The sequence below is a fragment of the Notamacropus eugenii genome, chromosome X (assembly GCF_028372415.1).
Source record: "Notamacropus eugenii isolate mMacEug1 chromosome X, mMacEug1.pri_v2, whole genome shotgun sequence".
NCBI classification, from domain to species: Eukaryota; Metazoa; Chordata; class Mammalia; order Diprotodontia; family Macropodidae; genus Notamacropus; species Notamacropus eugenii.
This window is the reverse complement of record NC_092879.1, coordinates 93,166,551-93,182,463: the sequence shown is the minus strand read 5'-3', so window position 1 is coordinate 93,182,463 and position 15,913 is coordinate 93,166,551. Positions and strand designations below refer to the sequence as shown.

Here is a 15,913-nt window from a genome sequence, read left to right as displayed (position 1 = left end):
ATGCAGGTGTCCCTCTTTCCTCCAGATAATAATTGCAGTAAGCCAGCTGATAGCAGATGTGGCACTGAGTGGAGGATCAAGATTTCAAGAGTCTTTATTCATTGTTAATAACTTTGCAAACAGTGACAGGCCAATGAAGGTAAGTCTTTGCAATTGGTAGATGAGAGATAAGGTACAATCTCTAGGTTAGAGATCTAGAACTCAACCATCATAATTACTCAGGAGATAGTTGTTTGGACTGTGTGTATCTGAAGCCCCGTGGCCAACTGGCACCAGAGACTGATTCTTCAGCCTGATTTTAAGCTTGCCCTGGAACTGGCCTGAGTTCAAATGTGCTAGTTTGGGTTGGGTTTTTTTTTCCCTTCATGTCTTGCTCAGAATTCCAGAACACTTGGACTTGGGGATATGTGGAATCATGAAACATTCCCATGGGGTTCTGTCCAGGCTAAAGAAATCAGTTTGAAAAATTCCAGCTGCTCTCCAGCTGGGAGGGAGCATTTGTACAACAGCCAGTTTTACTGGTTTCCCCAGAGAATGAATACATGTTCCAGCAAATCCCACTAGTGTGGAAAGAACTTTGACCACATAATACTCTTTCCCTTTGGTATATTATTTACTTAATGGGCCACCCTCCTCAGTACCATTGAGGTTTTTCATATTTAAGGGGCTCCAGGTTATTTAGCAACTGATTTTTACAAAAATGGGGGTTGGGGTTGCCTCTTTTTGGTAGGAAAGGTTTTACTGAAACATTTCTAAGATGATTTAATCACATCCTTTTGGCTTGCTCCTGGCTCATACATGGATACCAAATCCAGTAAAAGCTTACAGAACGCTTACTATGTGCCAGGCAGTAATAGAAGTTATGGATAGAGGCAGGCAGAAGTCAAACAGCCCCTTTCCCCAAGAAGCTAACATTCTTCTGGGGGGATACTGTATATGATTTAGTAAATAACCAAACCTCTGGCTAATCTATTTGTAAATGGTCTTTGAGCTGCATAGTACACATTTGTGTTTGTAAATTAATGTAAATGAACTCTCAACTGCCTTTCTTGTGCAATCTTCAGCATGTACACTGATAATAAGGGGTTGTTCTAGTGGAATTATGAGAAAGGGTCTTAATTTTTTCTTCAGCATAAATAAGCAAGCAAACAAATGAAGGAAAGATGATGAATGAATAAACGCACAGGCCCGTGGGCACACACACACACACACACACACACACACACACACACAGATACACACACACACACAGAGATATACACACACGCAAAGATACACACACGCATGTATATTGCCAGTGAGAAATCTCTTTCATTTACCAAATTTTCAATCTGCTCCAGTCCAGATACGATCTCTGAAGAGGGATTACTGACCTTTGAAAATTCTTTTGGACAGGAACAAGTTAGTTTTATGCAACGCATAATTGGTCATTTGGGTCAGAGAATATTCCTGGGTCAAGGCTCTGGGGGAATTCATTTAGCCTGCTTCCCATTCAGCCTGCCAACTTACTATATAAGGTAGTCAGGGGATGAACTAAACATGCCAGGCAAGGCTGACTTAAGTAGTACTCCACAAGGAAATGGTAGAAACATAGCATAGTCACTGCTTTTGCTGAACACCCCATTAAAAGCTTGGGACCATTAAAGATTGACCAGATGTGTAAGAAAAAAAAAAGGCGATGCATCAGAAGTAGGCAGATGACACTGCAAATATACTTTGTGCATTGGCATCAGATCAGTTTTCCAATTCTGTCAAAATTTGATTCTAATTATTTTGTATCTGTCAGAATTCTATCTTCAGATGTGCCAATGGGCATTTCTTTGAAGCCAAAAATCTAGTGGCAAAAAAAGTGTGAAGTTCTTTGGATACTCCCAACACACTGGGTTATTCTGAAATTCTTCTATGTTTTGTTTTTGTTTTAAATCAGGCAACTGCTTTTCCCACAGAAGTAAAAGATCTGACCAAGAGAATCCGCACAGTTCTTATGGCCACAGCTCAGATGAAGGAACATGAGAAAGACCCGGAGATGCTGATTGATCTCCAGTATAGTTTAGCCAAATCTTATGCAAGTACTCCAGAGCTTCGGAAAACCTGGCTTGACAGCATGGCCAAGATCCATGTCAAGAATGGCGATTTTTCCGAGGTGACTGTTGGCAGCTATGGTGCAGCCCTAGCTACAGGGGCTTCTGAAGTCTACCCTGCCTGATTCTCCTTTCTTTCTCATCCCTTTGCAGGCTGCAATGTGTTATGTCCATGTAGCAGCTCTGGTGGCAGAGTTTCTTCACCGAAAAAGTAAGCTGCCGTTGGTTTGGCATGAGAGATGTTGATATCTATGGCACCTGTTTGCTAACACTGTGAAAATATGTTGGTTTTGAACAAATATGTTGAGCTTTAGATTGAGTTGAGGTTCAGTAGAATTTGTTACCAAAACAAAATGGCTTGTTCATCAAGAAGGACTGCATATAAGAGTTTTAGGCAGGGCCAGGTCGAGTGTGCAGTGTTTATTTGCCCTGGCAGACTGCCTCCAATCGCATTCCTGTAAAGCTCACAGCAATAGAGAGAACTTCCCTGACATCTGCCCGCCCATGGGAACACCCTGCTCTTCTGGGGCTTTGCAGTGTTTGCCCTGGTTAGTACAGGGCTTTGTCTTGGTGGCAGCTTTGTTTTCTGAATGTCTTACACTCACATCATAAAGCAGGTGCACAAGTTTGGAACCTGCCTGGCACTAGGGAGAACCAATGAAGAAATGTGGCCTTCATGTCTTCTGAGACTGGGGAGACAGCTATGCCAGGGCAAAAGCAAGCGAATCTTTGGAGGCTATGGGAAGCAAACTTCAAGGTTTTCCTCAAGAATCAAGTATAAATCCCTACTTAGTTGAGGAATCATTGTTCAGTTGTATCCCATAACTATATAAAAATGACACTCCACTATATGATGAGAAATTTAAAAAACAACCAAGTAGACAGCTCACAAATCTTCTTTTTAACTATTATCGTCCTCTTTGGTTTCATTTCACTTGGATTTTTACTTTAAAAATTAGTTAATATTGAGATTGCTTTGCCCAATTCAGATAAATACAACTTGCAGGCACTTTCTTGTTCCCCTTTTAGTGATGTTGGCACAGCTTTAAAATGGCAAGACGTTTACTTGAAAAGGCCTGACTTTCACATTTTTCTTGTCAAGGGTCTGCTTGAAAAGAAAATATAAAATTATACTCCATTTAAAATATTGGGCAGAACATGGGGGTGCAGGCCTAGGAAGGTTGGAAACTCAGTGCACTCAAGTGGCCTGGCATCTACAATAGGTCTGGCATCAATATGGTAAGCCCCATGTATCAAAGGGTCACCAGCTGCCAAAGGATGGGCACAGTAGCACTGGTCAGAAACAGAGCAGGTCAAAGTTGCCATGCCCATCAGGAATGGGATCAGACCTAGGAGTTTCTGCTGTGCCTTCAGACTGGGTAAGATACAGAGATGTATTCTCTAGATAAAACAGTGAATTTACAATTCAAGAATTCCAGGTAACTAGAAAAGTGAAGAACACCCTATATTGGAAATATTACTATAATTTGTTTTTAAAAAGACATTAAAGTTAGGCTCTACTGTCTCCTAAACTGGTGAGACTAAAATCTGAAGTAAGGGAACCTGCCAACCCCACAAAACTATTTCTTAAATTTTAAACAGATTGTTTCCCCCATGTCCTCCACAAGTGGAGGTCTTCAAAAATAAGTAGAGCAAAATTTATTTCTCGTTATCAGTCTTTTAGGGTTAGAAATTTAAGTGGAGTATTGAGCAGAGTCTCCGTGCAAATAATGTGTAAGCTTACTGTGGATTCTCAAGCACCTATATTAAAGGGAGATTCCCAACATCATACACCAGGCACCGTGCAGCAAGCTTATTCAGTGCCCATAACTGCTTGGTTCGGTATTTATTGTACGATGCCTTCGAGGTCCCTTAGAATTTATCTTTCTTGCCTGTCAAAGAACTCTCTCCGGGAGAAAACTGAATTATATCTTAAGAAAAAAAATCAACTTAAGAGAATGTTGCATATCCAGTTCTAGTTGCTGTCTGTCTTTAAGCCTGAAAGATTTGACTCAGTCCAGAATATGCTGCCATAACTTGTAGCATATCGTTGTAGTCAGCCCCTCAGGAACAGTATTGTGCTTTGTTGCTATTGTTGTTGAGAGAAAGCAGTTTTGCTTCTTGTTCTTAAGTTATTCAAAACAAGACTCAAACAGTAAACGTTTCCATTGTCGGCATGTTATCCAGACTTAAATCCCTCACAGATTTTCAGAGGACTAGGGGACTCTTTAAAGGTTGTATGCGGGCTGGAGACGGCAGAGCATATAGGGACAAATCTGAATAGTCAACAGAGAATGCTTCACTATGAAAAGCCAGATTGCTAAACAAACCCGTCATGTTTATATAGCACTTTAGAGTCCTAGAGTACTGAATGTCCATGATCGCCTTTACTTCAGCATAATATTGATAACAAAGGTGATGGGAAAAGGAGGAAGGTTCATGTCAAAGAGCATATGACTCACCAGCTCAGCTATGTGTCATTTTCCATAAAAAAAAACCTACTGAACTGTTTTTCTCTTTACATCTTCCCTGACATTTGTCATGGCACGGTAGGTATGTCTCATAGGCTGCTTTGGCATTTGGGGGCTTTTTGTCATGTTGAAGTCTGTAACTTATGATATAATTAAGGGGAAGTGTATGTGCAGGAGACAGATCAGGCCTGACCACTTCAGATGTCCTCTTTCTGCTGCCTGTAGCTTTCCTTCCTTGCCTGTGCTGGGTTTTTCCCAGGGCCCTTGGTATGAAACCAGCCTTCTCTAGCAGAGAACTTAATGGTAGTGTCTGTGTGATCCATGAGCAGCTGACAGCCTCTTTTTGAGTCTATGCAGTCATGATAAATATCTGCTTGAGGAGATTCCCTTACTGGTGTCTGACCAGAGCCATAAGGGTCAGTATGTGATCTTCCCTTTTTTGGAATTCTGAAAGATAGAGCTAGTCTGAGGAATAACCCAAGTCCCTTCTCAAGGAAGCATCTATCTTTCATAGCAGATCCGTGTCCTGGGTGGATCCCTCTCCACACTGGAGAGAGATGAGTCTGTCTTTGTTTCTACTTGGTAAAGCTGAAGAATGGAACACCAACAGCTTGTTTTGTTCTTGGGCACTTTCCCTCAGCTAGGTTAGAGCTTACAGTTGGGACAGAGTGGCCATGGCTGGAGTGCTTGAGGGCCTCTCCTTCGTGGGTATCTTGTTCTGATACATGCAGGGCACTATCATTTGGGCCTAGCTGTGTCTCAAAACCCAGCATTCCTTTGGGCTTCCTTCTACCTATTTACACGTTCACTCTCAGTCTACATCCCAGTGTTCTAGCTCCAGGGTCAGCAAACTATTGCCTGAGGGACCAGTACTTTATTTTTTAAAAATGTTTTTACATTGTAATTTACATTCTTATCCCAAGGGAAAGAGACCATAGCTTGTCCAGCCCTGATTTGGCTTATAGTTGTTGGGAGGGAAAAGTCCATCTTTGGAGGAAAAAAAGAATAATCCTTGTGAGTTCTTGCAAGTTGTACCTCTTCTCTCCCCCTCTGGCCTAACAGTGTCTTTCTTTGCCTAATGTCAAGGTGGGATGAGGAGCTGAAGATGGGCATATGGGGCCATCCCCTAGTCATGGAGAATGGGGAAATGGGGGAGCAATTACCCCTCCTTAATTAGATCACCAAATAGAGTTTTAGGAATATGGGGATAGGAGAACTGCCAAATTAGTAATCAGAGATGATGGATATTTAGATATTTAATATTTATATTACCACTTACTGATAATTCAACAAATATATATTAAGTGTCTGCTATACACCGAGGCCTTATACTAAACTCTGAGTATACAAAGGCAAAACCAAAAAAATCCCTTTTCTCAAGGACTTTGCAGTTCTACTGGGCAAGGCGATAACTGGCTGGAGTTGTCTTTTTTAATAGACTGTCTGATGTTGAAGTGATTGAAAAAGATAGAAATGTTTCCTTTTGGTGGTAGCAAACTCCAGTGATGTCTTTGGCCCTTATACAAATTTTCTGAAGGTCTCATTTTTAAGTATAAACAGCTCCCAAAAGGCTTCTGACAGATTAACATTGTGATTTTTCCATTATTTTATCCACACAGAGTTATTCTCCAGTGGATGCTCAGCATTCAAGAGAATCACTCCCAACATTGATGAGGAAGGGGCAATGAAAGAGGATGCAGGAATGATGGATGTCCATTACAGTGAGGTAACATTCCCACTTTTTCTCTACCAACTTCATATATTTCATTTTTGTTTAAAACTCTATCATTTTACAAATGTTTTGATCTCCTAGTTAAGGTTGAAAGCCCTGTCAAAGGAGTGCCTAGCTGGAAGAAAATCGGTCAGTTTGAGAAGATTAAGAGCAGCTTAGGAACTAGTTAGTATGGTTGTGGAATCGGTGCTGTGGTGAACTTTCCAAGTTATTCCAAATTGACCTGATGGGCCAGTGAAATTAGGGCAAAGTTGCCTCTGCCAAGATGGAAAGACCAGCTCTGTCAACTCTCTCATGGCCACATGGTTGGACTGGTTCATCTGTTAATCAACATTGGTAAAAATGCAGCACTTTCCTAACCACAACTCTCTATCTTTCTTCTAACCAGTATAAACATATTTTGAAAAAGATTTCATAAAATGACAGAATTAAAGTTTTCTATCTTTAAGACCAAGGGAATAGTGAAATCTTTCCCTAAAACTTAGCAGGTTGTGGAATGCTTTAACAGTTAATAAAAAGTTACTGAGCCACATAGAAGGTTCTGGGCAAGATACTTTGTGAAAGACAGAAATGTAAAACATTCCCTACTGTCTTCTTGGGGAGCATGTGTACACATAAGATAGTATAATAGAGACAGGCAGTGCGTGCTTTCGGAGCTTGAGGAACAAGGGGTGGCCATGAAGGAAGTGGGATTAGATCTGGGCCTTGAAGGTTAAGTTGAGGGTGGGGGAAGGGACCAGGCATTTATCAAGTTCTTACTATGTGCCAGGCATTGTGCTGAGCACTTTGTAAACAGTATCTCATTTGATAGGATTTAGACAGATGGAGTGGAGAGAGGCTATACTAAAGAGAAGGGAAGGGATACAAACAGAGAAAGGAAAGCACTGACCAGTTTGGATGGACCATAGGATTCATATGGGTAAAAAAGTAGGAAGTAAAAGTGGAAAAGTAGATTATGGTGGGTTAGGAGAGCCGGGCTCCAGAGTTTGTACTTCTTCCTCTAAGCGATGTGGACCTACCAAAAAAGAGTGACCCAGTAGAATGAATGTATTTCAGAAGTATTACTCTAGGGAGTTGAAGAGGGGAGAGCCAAGAGGCAGAGAAACAAATAAGGAAAGTATCCTAGTAGACCAGGTGAGAAGTACTGAAAGCCTAAACTAGGGTTATAGCACTGGGAATGGAAAGGGAGGAACAGAAATGAGAACCACTGCAAAGGAAGAAATGGCAGGACTTGGGGAGGGAGGAAGAGAAATCAAAGATGACTCAAATTTTAAGCCAAGGGGCCATTCAGAGAAATAGGGAAGTGAGAAAAGTAGAGCTGGTTTGGGAGGAGGAAGATGAATTTGGTTTTAGACATACTAGGTTTGAGGTGAGTACGGGACTAGAACTTGAGAGAGGCCACTGCTGACCATGTTGATTGAGATGAGTAATTCCCTTATGGGTGGACCATGTTTCAGTTTTCAGAATGTTCTTATATACATTATTTAACTGGAACATCACAACCATGTTGTGTAGGTATCCATTGTTAACTCCATTTTACAGATGAGGTAACTGAGGTTTAGAGAAGCTAAGAGGTCTGCTCAAGGTCACCCAAAGTCAGAGTCACTTCTAAGGTAGTGTTCCTCCCATTCTACCTTGGTGCCTTTGGCAAGGGAGAGCTGAAACCATGCAAACGGAAGAGGAAAGCCCTAAGGATTAAGACTTAGGAGATGACCATACTTCTGAGGTAACAGGAAGAAGACCCAGTCAAGAAGGCAGAGGAGAGATGATCAGAGAGGTAGCAACCCTGACAATAACAATTATTCAACACCCAAGATTTGTTTGGAAATATATGCAGCAATTAGAAAAAAATGTATATATGACAATCAGGTTTGCGAGGCAATGATTTGGAAAAGCAGTGTAAATTTCAGATTGCTCCTGGCCAAATCTGAAATCAATAGAACAGCGCATGGAAATAAAGAGATTTGTTTTTTCTTAATCATTTTATTTTTAAATTTAACCTTTTATTTTTCCCAATTGCATGTGAAAACAATTTTCAACATTTATTTTTTAAAACTGAGTTCCAAATTCTCTCCCTCCCTGCCCACCCCCCTCAATGAGGAGGCAAGCAATTTGATATAGGTTGTACATGTGTTGTCATGCAAAACAGATTTTCACATTAGGCATACTGTAAAAGAAAACACAGACCAAAATAAAAACCCAAGAAAAATGAAGTAAAAAAATATGTTCCAATCTCTATTCAGATTGCACCAGTTCTTTCTCTGGGGATGGATAGCATTTTTCATGATAGGTCCTTCAGAGTTCTCTTGGATCACTGTATTGCCAAGAATAGCTAAGTTTTTCACAGCTGATCATCTTACAATATTGCTGTTACTGTGTATGATGTTCTCCTGATTCCACATTGCATCAGCCCATGCAAGTCTTTCCCAGTTTTTTCTGAAAGCATCTAGCTCATCAATTCTTATATCAGAATAGTATTCCATCACAATCAGCCATTTCCCAATTTCAATTCTTTGCCACCAGAAAAGAGCTGCTATAAATATTTGGGTATAGTTCCAAATTGCTCCACAGAATGGTTGAATCAGTTCACAACTCTACCAACGGTGCATTAGCACCTCAATTTTCCCATATCCCCTCCAACATTTATCATTCTCCTTTTCTAGCCTATTAGCCAATCTACTAGGTGTGAGGTGGTACCTCGGTGTTGTTTTAATTGGCACTCTCTGATCAATAGTGATTTAGAGCATTTTTCATATGACTGTAGATAGCTTTGATTGCTTCATTTAAAAACTGACTTTATATTTTTTGATCATTTGTCAATTGGGGAATGTCTTGTATTCTTGTACATTTGGCTCATTTCTCCATATATTTGAAAGATGAGGCCTGTAGTAGAGAAATTTGCTTTTAGGGTGTTATTTAAAGGTATTTGGAGGAATTTGGGAGGGAGCTCAGGCAAGTCCCTGCCTTCTTGAAGACTTACGTTTAGTCCCTACCGTGCCACTAACCAGTTAGGTGACATTTGACAAATCATACTACTTCTGGTCATAGAAACATAAAATCTTAGAATTAGAAGGGATCTGAGAAGTCATCTGGTCTAACACTTATGAATAGTTTGTACAGGCTCAGCTTAAATAGGGGTACATAACTGATTGTAAGTGTCCTTGTCTGAAAAATTTTATAAGGGTTGGGGGGAGAAGGGAATCGATCCACCCTAGAAGGAAAATTTTTTAGTTTAACTTTTATTGATATCTTTTATTTACATCACCAAAATTTTCTCCAGTATCCTTTCCCCACTCTCTTCCCATTTAACAGTATTTTAAAGAAAAAGAAGGAAAAAAAAGCAACAACTCACAAGTACACCAAAACAGTGAAAATGCGTGCCGCCATATTCAGGGACTTCCCATTTACACAAAGGGGTGTGGCGGGAGTGTCTTCCCATAGTTCTTTGGGGCCAGGCCCGTTCTTTGTAATTTTGCAACATTCACTTTTGGTTGCTCTCCGGTTTTTGTTGCCCCCCCCCCCCCTTTTTTTTTTAACACTGTTGTACTCATTGTGTGTATTGTTTTCTTGGCTCTGCCTACTTCACTGTGCACCGATTCATGTAGATCTTTCCAAGATTCTCTGTACTCATCATATTCATTTCTCATAGCACATTAATATTCCGTTATATTCATGTACCACAGTTTGTTTAGACATTTCCCAGTGGATGAGCATTTACTTTGTTTCTAATTCTTTGATATGAAAAAATGCTGCTGTAAATATTTTGGTTAGTATATGGGGACTTTGTGCTTATAAATGGTCTCCTTGAGCTAAAAGCCTAAGCAATGGAATCTCTGGGTCAGAGGGTACGGACATTTTAGTAACTTTATTTACATAATTCCAAACTGCTTTCCAAAAGGGTTGTACCAATTTACAATGCCACCACAATGCGATGATGTGCTTCACATCCACCAACCCCTCCAACATTGACTACTCCCACGGTGCTTATCTTTCTCCATTGCTGGGTATGTAGTGAAATCTCACAGTTGTTTTGATTTATCATATTCTTTCATATGACTGATAGTTTTCAGTTCTTCTTTTGAGAACTGTTCATGTCCTTTGGCCACTTATCTACTGGAGAATGGCCTTTGGTTATATATCTATATAAACATATAGATCTGTTAGTGTTTATGTATCTTAGATACCAAACTTTTATCAGGGAATTTGGATGCATAGATTTTTTTTGCCTGTTCTCCTGCTTCTCTATTTTTTCTTGGTGTGGTCATTTTGTTTGCGCAGAAGCTTTTCAGTGTGATATGATGTAATCTGTTGTATTTTTTATAATTACTTCCATCCCGTTTGACTAAAAGTACATCTCCTAACTACTGCTTAAAGGGCATATAAACCTGTTTCACCGAGCAATGCCACTAGTAGGTCTGTATCCCAAACAGATCAAGGAAAAGGGGAAAGGACCTATTTATAGCAGCCTTTTGTGGTGGCCAAGAATTGGAAATTGAGGGGGTGCCCATCATGGAATAGCCAAACAAGTTATGGTATGTTACTGTGATGGAATACTACTGTACTGTAAGAAATGATGAGCAGGATGGTTTCAGAAATACCTAAAAAGACATATATAAACTGATGTGAAGTGAACAGAACGAGGAATATTGTAATGGTGATCAACTGTGAAAGACTTGGCTATTTTTATTTAATTTTTTCTCAACTGCATGTAAACAAAAATTGTTAACATGCATTTTTGAAAATTTTAAGTTCCAAATTCCTTCCCTCCTCCCCCCTCCTTGAGAAAGCAAGCAATTTGATATAGATTATACATGCACAGTAAGGCAGATGTTGCAAAATAAAACACAGACAAAAATATAATAAAGCTTTAAAACGTGTCAATCTGCATTCAGACTTCCAGCAGTTTTTTCCCTGGAGGTGGATAGAATTTTTCATTACAAATACTTAGGAACTGTGTTGGATTGTTGAGAACAGCTGACTTAGCTACTTCAGTCAAGACAATGATCCAAGACAATTCCTCAGTATTTATAATGAAAAATGCTATCCACCTCCAGAAAGAACTGATGAATTCTTAGGGCAGATTGTAGCATAATTTTGTTACTTTATTTTCTTTCTGTATTTTCCTTTGCAACATGGCTAATATGCAAATGTGTTTTGCATGACTTCACATGCATAACTGATGCATTGCTTGCCTTTTCGGGGGTGAGGGAGGGGGTTAAAGGGGGAGAATTTGAAATTCAATTTGTAAAAAATCAATGTCAAAAACTTTTAAAAATGTAATTAAGAAATATTTAATGAAATAAAAAATATTGAAAAACGGAGACATCTACCACTTATAATTGTGAAAGCTATGTACCTATTTCTCTTCTAATTTTCTTTATGGTATAATAGTTATTATCAAGGTCCCATACCCATTTAGGATGTATTGTGGAATATGGCATAAGGTGTTGGTCTAAGCCTGATTTCTGCCAGATTGCTTTCCAGTTTTTCTAGTAGTTTTATAAAGTAGGGAGTTCTTTTCTAAGTAATTTATTTTCTAACTTTTCAAACATTAGGTTACTGAATTTTATTTTTTCTGATTCTCCCTTGCTAAGTCTGTTCCACTGATGTACTTGGTAATTTTTTAAACCAATACTAGATGCTTTTGGTGTCTGCTGCTTTATAAGGTCTAGAAATGCTATTCTTCCTTTATCCCTACCTCTTTTTAATATTTCCCTTGACTATTATTTTTCCAGATGAATTTTGTTATTACTTTATCAAGATCTTTAAAGAATCCCTTGGATAGTGTGACTGGTATTGCATTAAAACTATAAATTAACTTTGGCAGTATTGTTATTTATTATATTGGCATGGACCAACCACAAGCACCGAATCTTCCTCCAGCCATTTAAGTTTTTCTTTATTTCTTTAGGGGACATGTTGTAATTAAATTTATACAAGTACTTTGTGTACTTTAGTTGATTGACCTCCAAATGTTTTATGTATTTTGTTGTTATTTTGAATGGGATTTCCCTATTACTACTTACTGCCTCTTGGATTTGTTTTTATTATACATATAGAAATGCTGCTGATTTTTGAGGGTTTATTTTGTAGCCTGCAACTCTGCTAAAGTTATCATCTCAATTAGTATTTTTGTTGATTCCCTAGGATTTTCTAAGCAAACCATTATATCATCAGCAAAATGGGATTCACCTATCTTTACAACTTTCTTTATCTTGTCTTATGCTATTGCTAGTATTTTCAGAACTGTATCAAATAACAGTGAGGAGAACGGGCATCCTTGTTTTGCTCCTATACTTATTAGGAAAGCTTCTGGTGTGTCCCTATTGCATATGACTCTTGCTTTTGGTTTTAGATAGATATTTATTACGATATTACATATACCTATACTTTGTTGTTGCTTTGTTAAAATTTTCAGTTCCAAGTTCTCTCTATCCCTGCACCCCCCTCCCCCATCCACTGATAAGGCAAAAAATACCATATTCATTATACATATGAAGTCTGTGTCTATACTTATATAGTTTTGAACACATTTGATTTTAATATGATTAATTACGTTGATCATTTTCTTAACGTTGAGCCATCCTTGCCTTACTTGTATAAATCCAACTTGGCCATAAACAATGATTTCTTAAATGAATTGCTGTGATCTGACAGGATTTTATTTAAAATTTTAAAATTGATATTCATTAATTATATCAATCTATAGTCCTGTGCTTTTTCCTTACCTAGTTTAGATATCTATATTTGTCCCATAAAAAGAGTCTGGTAGGATGCTTTCTTTTTCAATTTTTGAAACTAATTTGTGTAGTATCAGTACTAATTGTTTTTAAAAGTTATACAGAATTTTATATAGAATATGTACTGTTAGAATTACACTGTATCTTTATATAGAATTCTTCTATGAATTCATCAGAGCCAAGAGGGTTTTTTCCCCTTGGGGTATATTTACAGCTAGTTCCAATTTTTTTCTGAGATTGGATTATTTAAAGTTCTCTATTTGGTCTTTGGGTTTTGGGGGGGTATTTTATATTTTTTGAAGTTATCCCTCTGTTTCTTTTGTGTCCTCATTTTTAGTACCGTGTACATAATAGTTCTGATGATTCTTATTTTTTTCATCTTTTAAGGTTCCTTCCTCTTATGATTCCTATAGAAGGTATAAAACTGCAGTTTCTATAGATTGAAAGCAAAGCTTCAGAAATTTTGGAGAAATGGCACAGATTCATTATAATTCTAATCCATGCAACAAGCCTCCTCCAAGAGTTCTTTTTTAAATTGTACCCCTACTTTTTTCCCCCGATATCTACTTTATGGCTCATAATGAGCTAATGAAGAAATTCTTCTAAAGTGGCTTCTGAAGGTTCCAAGTCGGTAGTTTGGGAGCCCTTCCTAGTGACTTCAGGATCCATTGACATGGTAGTTGTTTGAAGGAGAGGCCTGGGTGGTAGTATGTGGAAGTTTGTAAAAATCTTTATATAGTGATGATGGCAGCCCAGTTGTAGCTTGTTCATAAAAACTGACTGTGAGTCAGAGAAAGTGTACTCACTCAAAGGGAGTGGTTCCTTCACTGACCAACCAAGAACTGGGGTCCATTTGCTTTGTGAACATTAATTTTAATACTTTTAACAAAAGGAATTCCAGGGTGAGAAAACTCCCTCCACCCAAGCAACTTGCGAGTAGTCTTAGAAAGTTACCCATCATCCTGGGAGGCTGTTTCAGAGGTAACACTTGAACTCAGGTCTTCTTGGCTTCCTGACTTGGAGGCCAGTTCTCTGTCCACTAGACCATAGTGCCTCTCACCTTGCTCATGGAATCACATTATTCCCATATCTTGTAGAAAGAAGCCTGCGAAAAACAAATTGCTATTATCCATTTGAGCAATTTACTTAATGAAGATATTTTTAGTAAAATCCTGATGTGCCCATATTTTAATGCTCTCATAGTAACAAAAATGTCCATCTTTCTGATGGCTGCTTGGAGAGTCAGGAGAACTACAATACCCAAGGGTCGACGGCAGCTCTGAGCAGAGACAAACTGAAAGGCTAGGAGTAGTTGTGAGAAGCAGCAAATGCCCTGAGCTTGAGAGTCAGCAGTTCAAGTCAATACAACAAGCATTTATTAAGCACCTGCTCTGTGCCAGGCACTATATACTAAGTGCTTTACAATGATTCTCTCATTTGATTCTCACAGCAATCCTGAGAGGTAGGTGCTATTATTATCCCATTTTATAGATGAAGAAATTGAAGCAAACAGAGGTTCTGTGATTTGCCCAGGGTCACACAGCTGCAAAATGTCTGCAGTAACATTTGAACTCAGACCTTCCTGACTCCAGACACAGCATTCTATCCACTGCACCACCTAGTTCTTGCTAGGAACACAAAGTCAAAACAAATTAACAAACAAAAAACCAGCCCTAGCCCTTAAGGATTTACATCCTAGTAGACTTTCTCAACTTTTTCCTGTTCAGAAGCTGCTCACTACTTTTCTGATTACATAGACAAACCAATCCCCCAGATGATACAGTGCTCTCATTGCCAACACCATAGTGGCAAGCTTTCATTTTAATGGTATGATGTCTCAAACTCATTGCAGTGAATAGAATTCTATCACATTAACTTGCAATGTTTCAAAATTCCATTTTCTATTTAACACAGGAAGTTTTGTTGGAGCTCCTAGAACAGTGTGTAGACGGCTTGTGGAAAGCAGAACGTTATGAAGTCATTTCTGAGATTTCCAAATTGATTATTCCAATTTATGAGAAACGTCGGGAATTTGAGGTAAGCAGTTTGACTCATCATCAAAATATTGTGAAGTCTATTTTTGGTAGAATTGTATAAAGCAAAGAAAGGAGAGGGATAATTTCAGACTTGAAAAGATTAGTAATATCTTATTACTCTCATTTAATTGCATGTAAATTGCAATCCATTTAAATTAAATGCCAAATTATTATCCCAACAAGAACCTTGGTTGTAATTAATGAAGAATGCCAGGCAGCAAAATAACTCAATTACAGTCCAACAAGATCCTCAGGAAGAGCCTTGAATCTTGCCCAGGGTTCAGATCCTAATTCTCTCACTACCTGTGTATGATCCTGGACAAGTCAGTTAACTCCTCTGGAACTCATTTTCCTCATCTTTAAATGAGGAGCATGGACAAGCTGGCCTTTAAGGTCTCTTTTCAGAGCTGTTCATCCACCTTTGTTTCACCTGACTCTCCCACCTGTGGCTCCAAGAAGATGTAGTATGCACAGTGGCTACACCCTATCAGGGCTTCAAACCTGTCACTCTAAAAGTTAGGGGGACACCCATCCCAAATGTGCAAACGCCCCCTGGGTGAGAACAAGGTTAGAAGCCTAAGACATCAAAGACACCAAGGTCATCCCCTGCATCCCTGGCCATCACCAGCTGTCTTGACTTTTGTCCTGCCAGTGGACTTTCAGTGAGGCTCTGCCTCACTCCACTTCATACACACATCAAGATGTCACCCCGTGATGTCACTAATCCTCTTTGAAAATAACAATGAATAACAACAAGGTCTCTCTTCCACTCCAAATCTATGATTCCATGTGTATGAAATCCTAAAGAACATAATGTTAATTCTTTTTATGAGACTCTTATTTAATATAGAAT

At 38.9% G+C, this 15,913-nt stretch overlaps 1 protein-coding gene and 1 long non-coding RNA gene across 4 annotated transcripts in view; one reads left to right on the top strand and one right to left on the bottom strand.

Moving 5' to 3' along the window:
- The window catches only part of DOCK11 (dedicator of cytokinesis 11), a 193,572-nt gene that overhangs the window by 163,443 nt on the left and 14,216 nt on the right, over positions 1-15,913 (top strand). For both annotated transcript variants that reach the window (XM_072625882.1, XM_072625880.1), the window contains 5 exons: positions 26-139; positions 1,928-2,143; positions 2,235-2,292; positions 6,172-6,278; positions 14,939-15,061. In XM_072625882.1, the coding sequence (XP_072481983.1) occupies positions 26-139; positions 1,928-2,143; positions 2,235-2,292; positions 6,172-6,278; positions 14,939-15,061 (618 nt within the window). The remainder of the gene's footprint in view (positions 1-25; positions 140-1,927; positions 2,144-2,234; positions 2,293-6,171; positions 6,279-14,938; positions 15,062-15,913) is intronic.
- The window catches only part of LOC140515272 (uncharacterized), a 69,604-nt gene continuing 67,567 nt past the window's right edge, over positions 13,877-15,913 (bottom strand). For both annotated transcript variants that reach the window (XR_011970924.1, XR_011970923.1), the window contains one exon: positions 13,877-14,129. This is a non-coding gene — a long non-coding RNA (uncharacterized lncRNA). The remainder of the gene's footprint in view (positions 14,130-15,913) is intronic.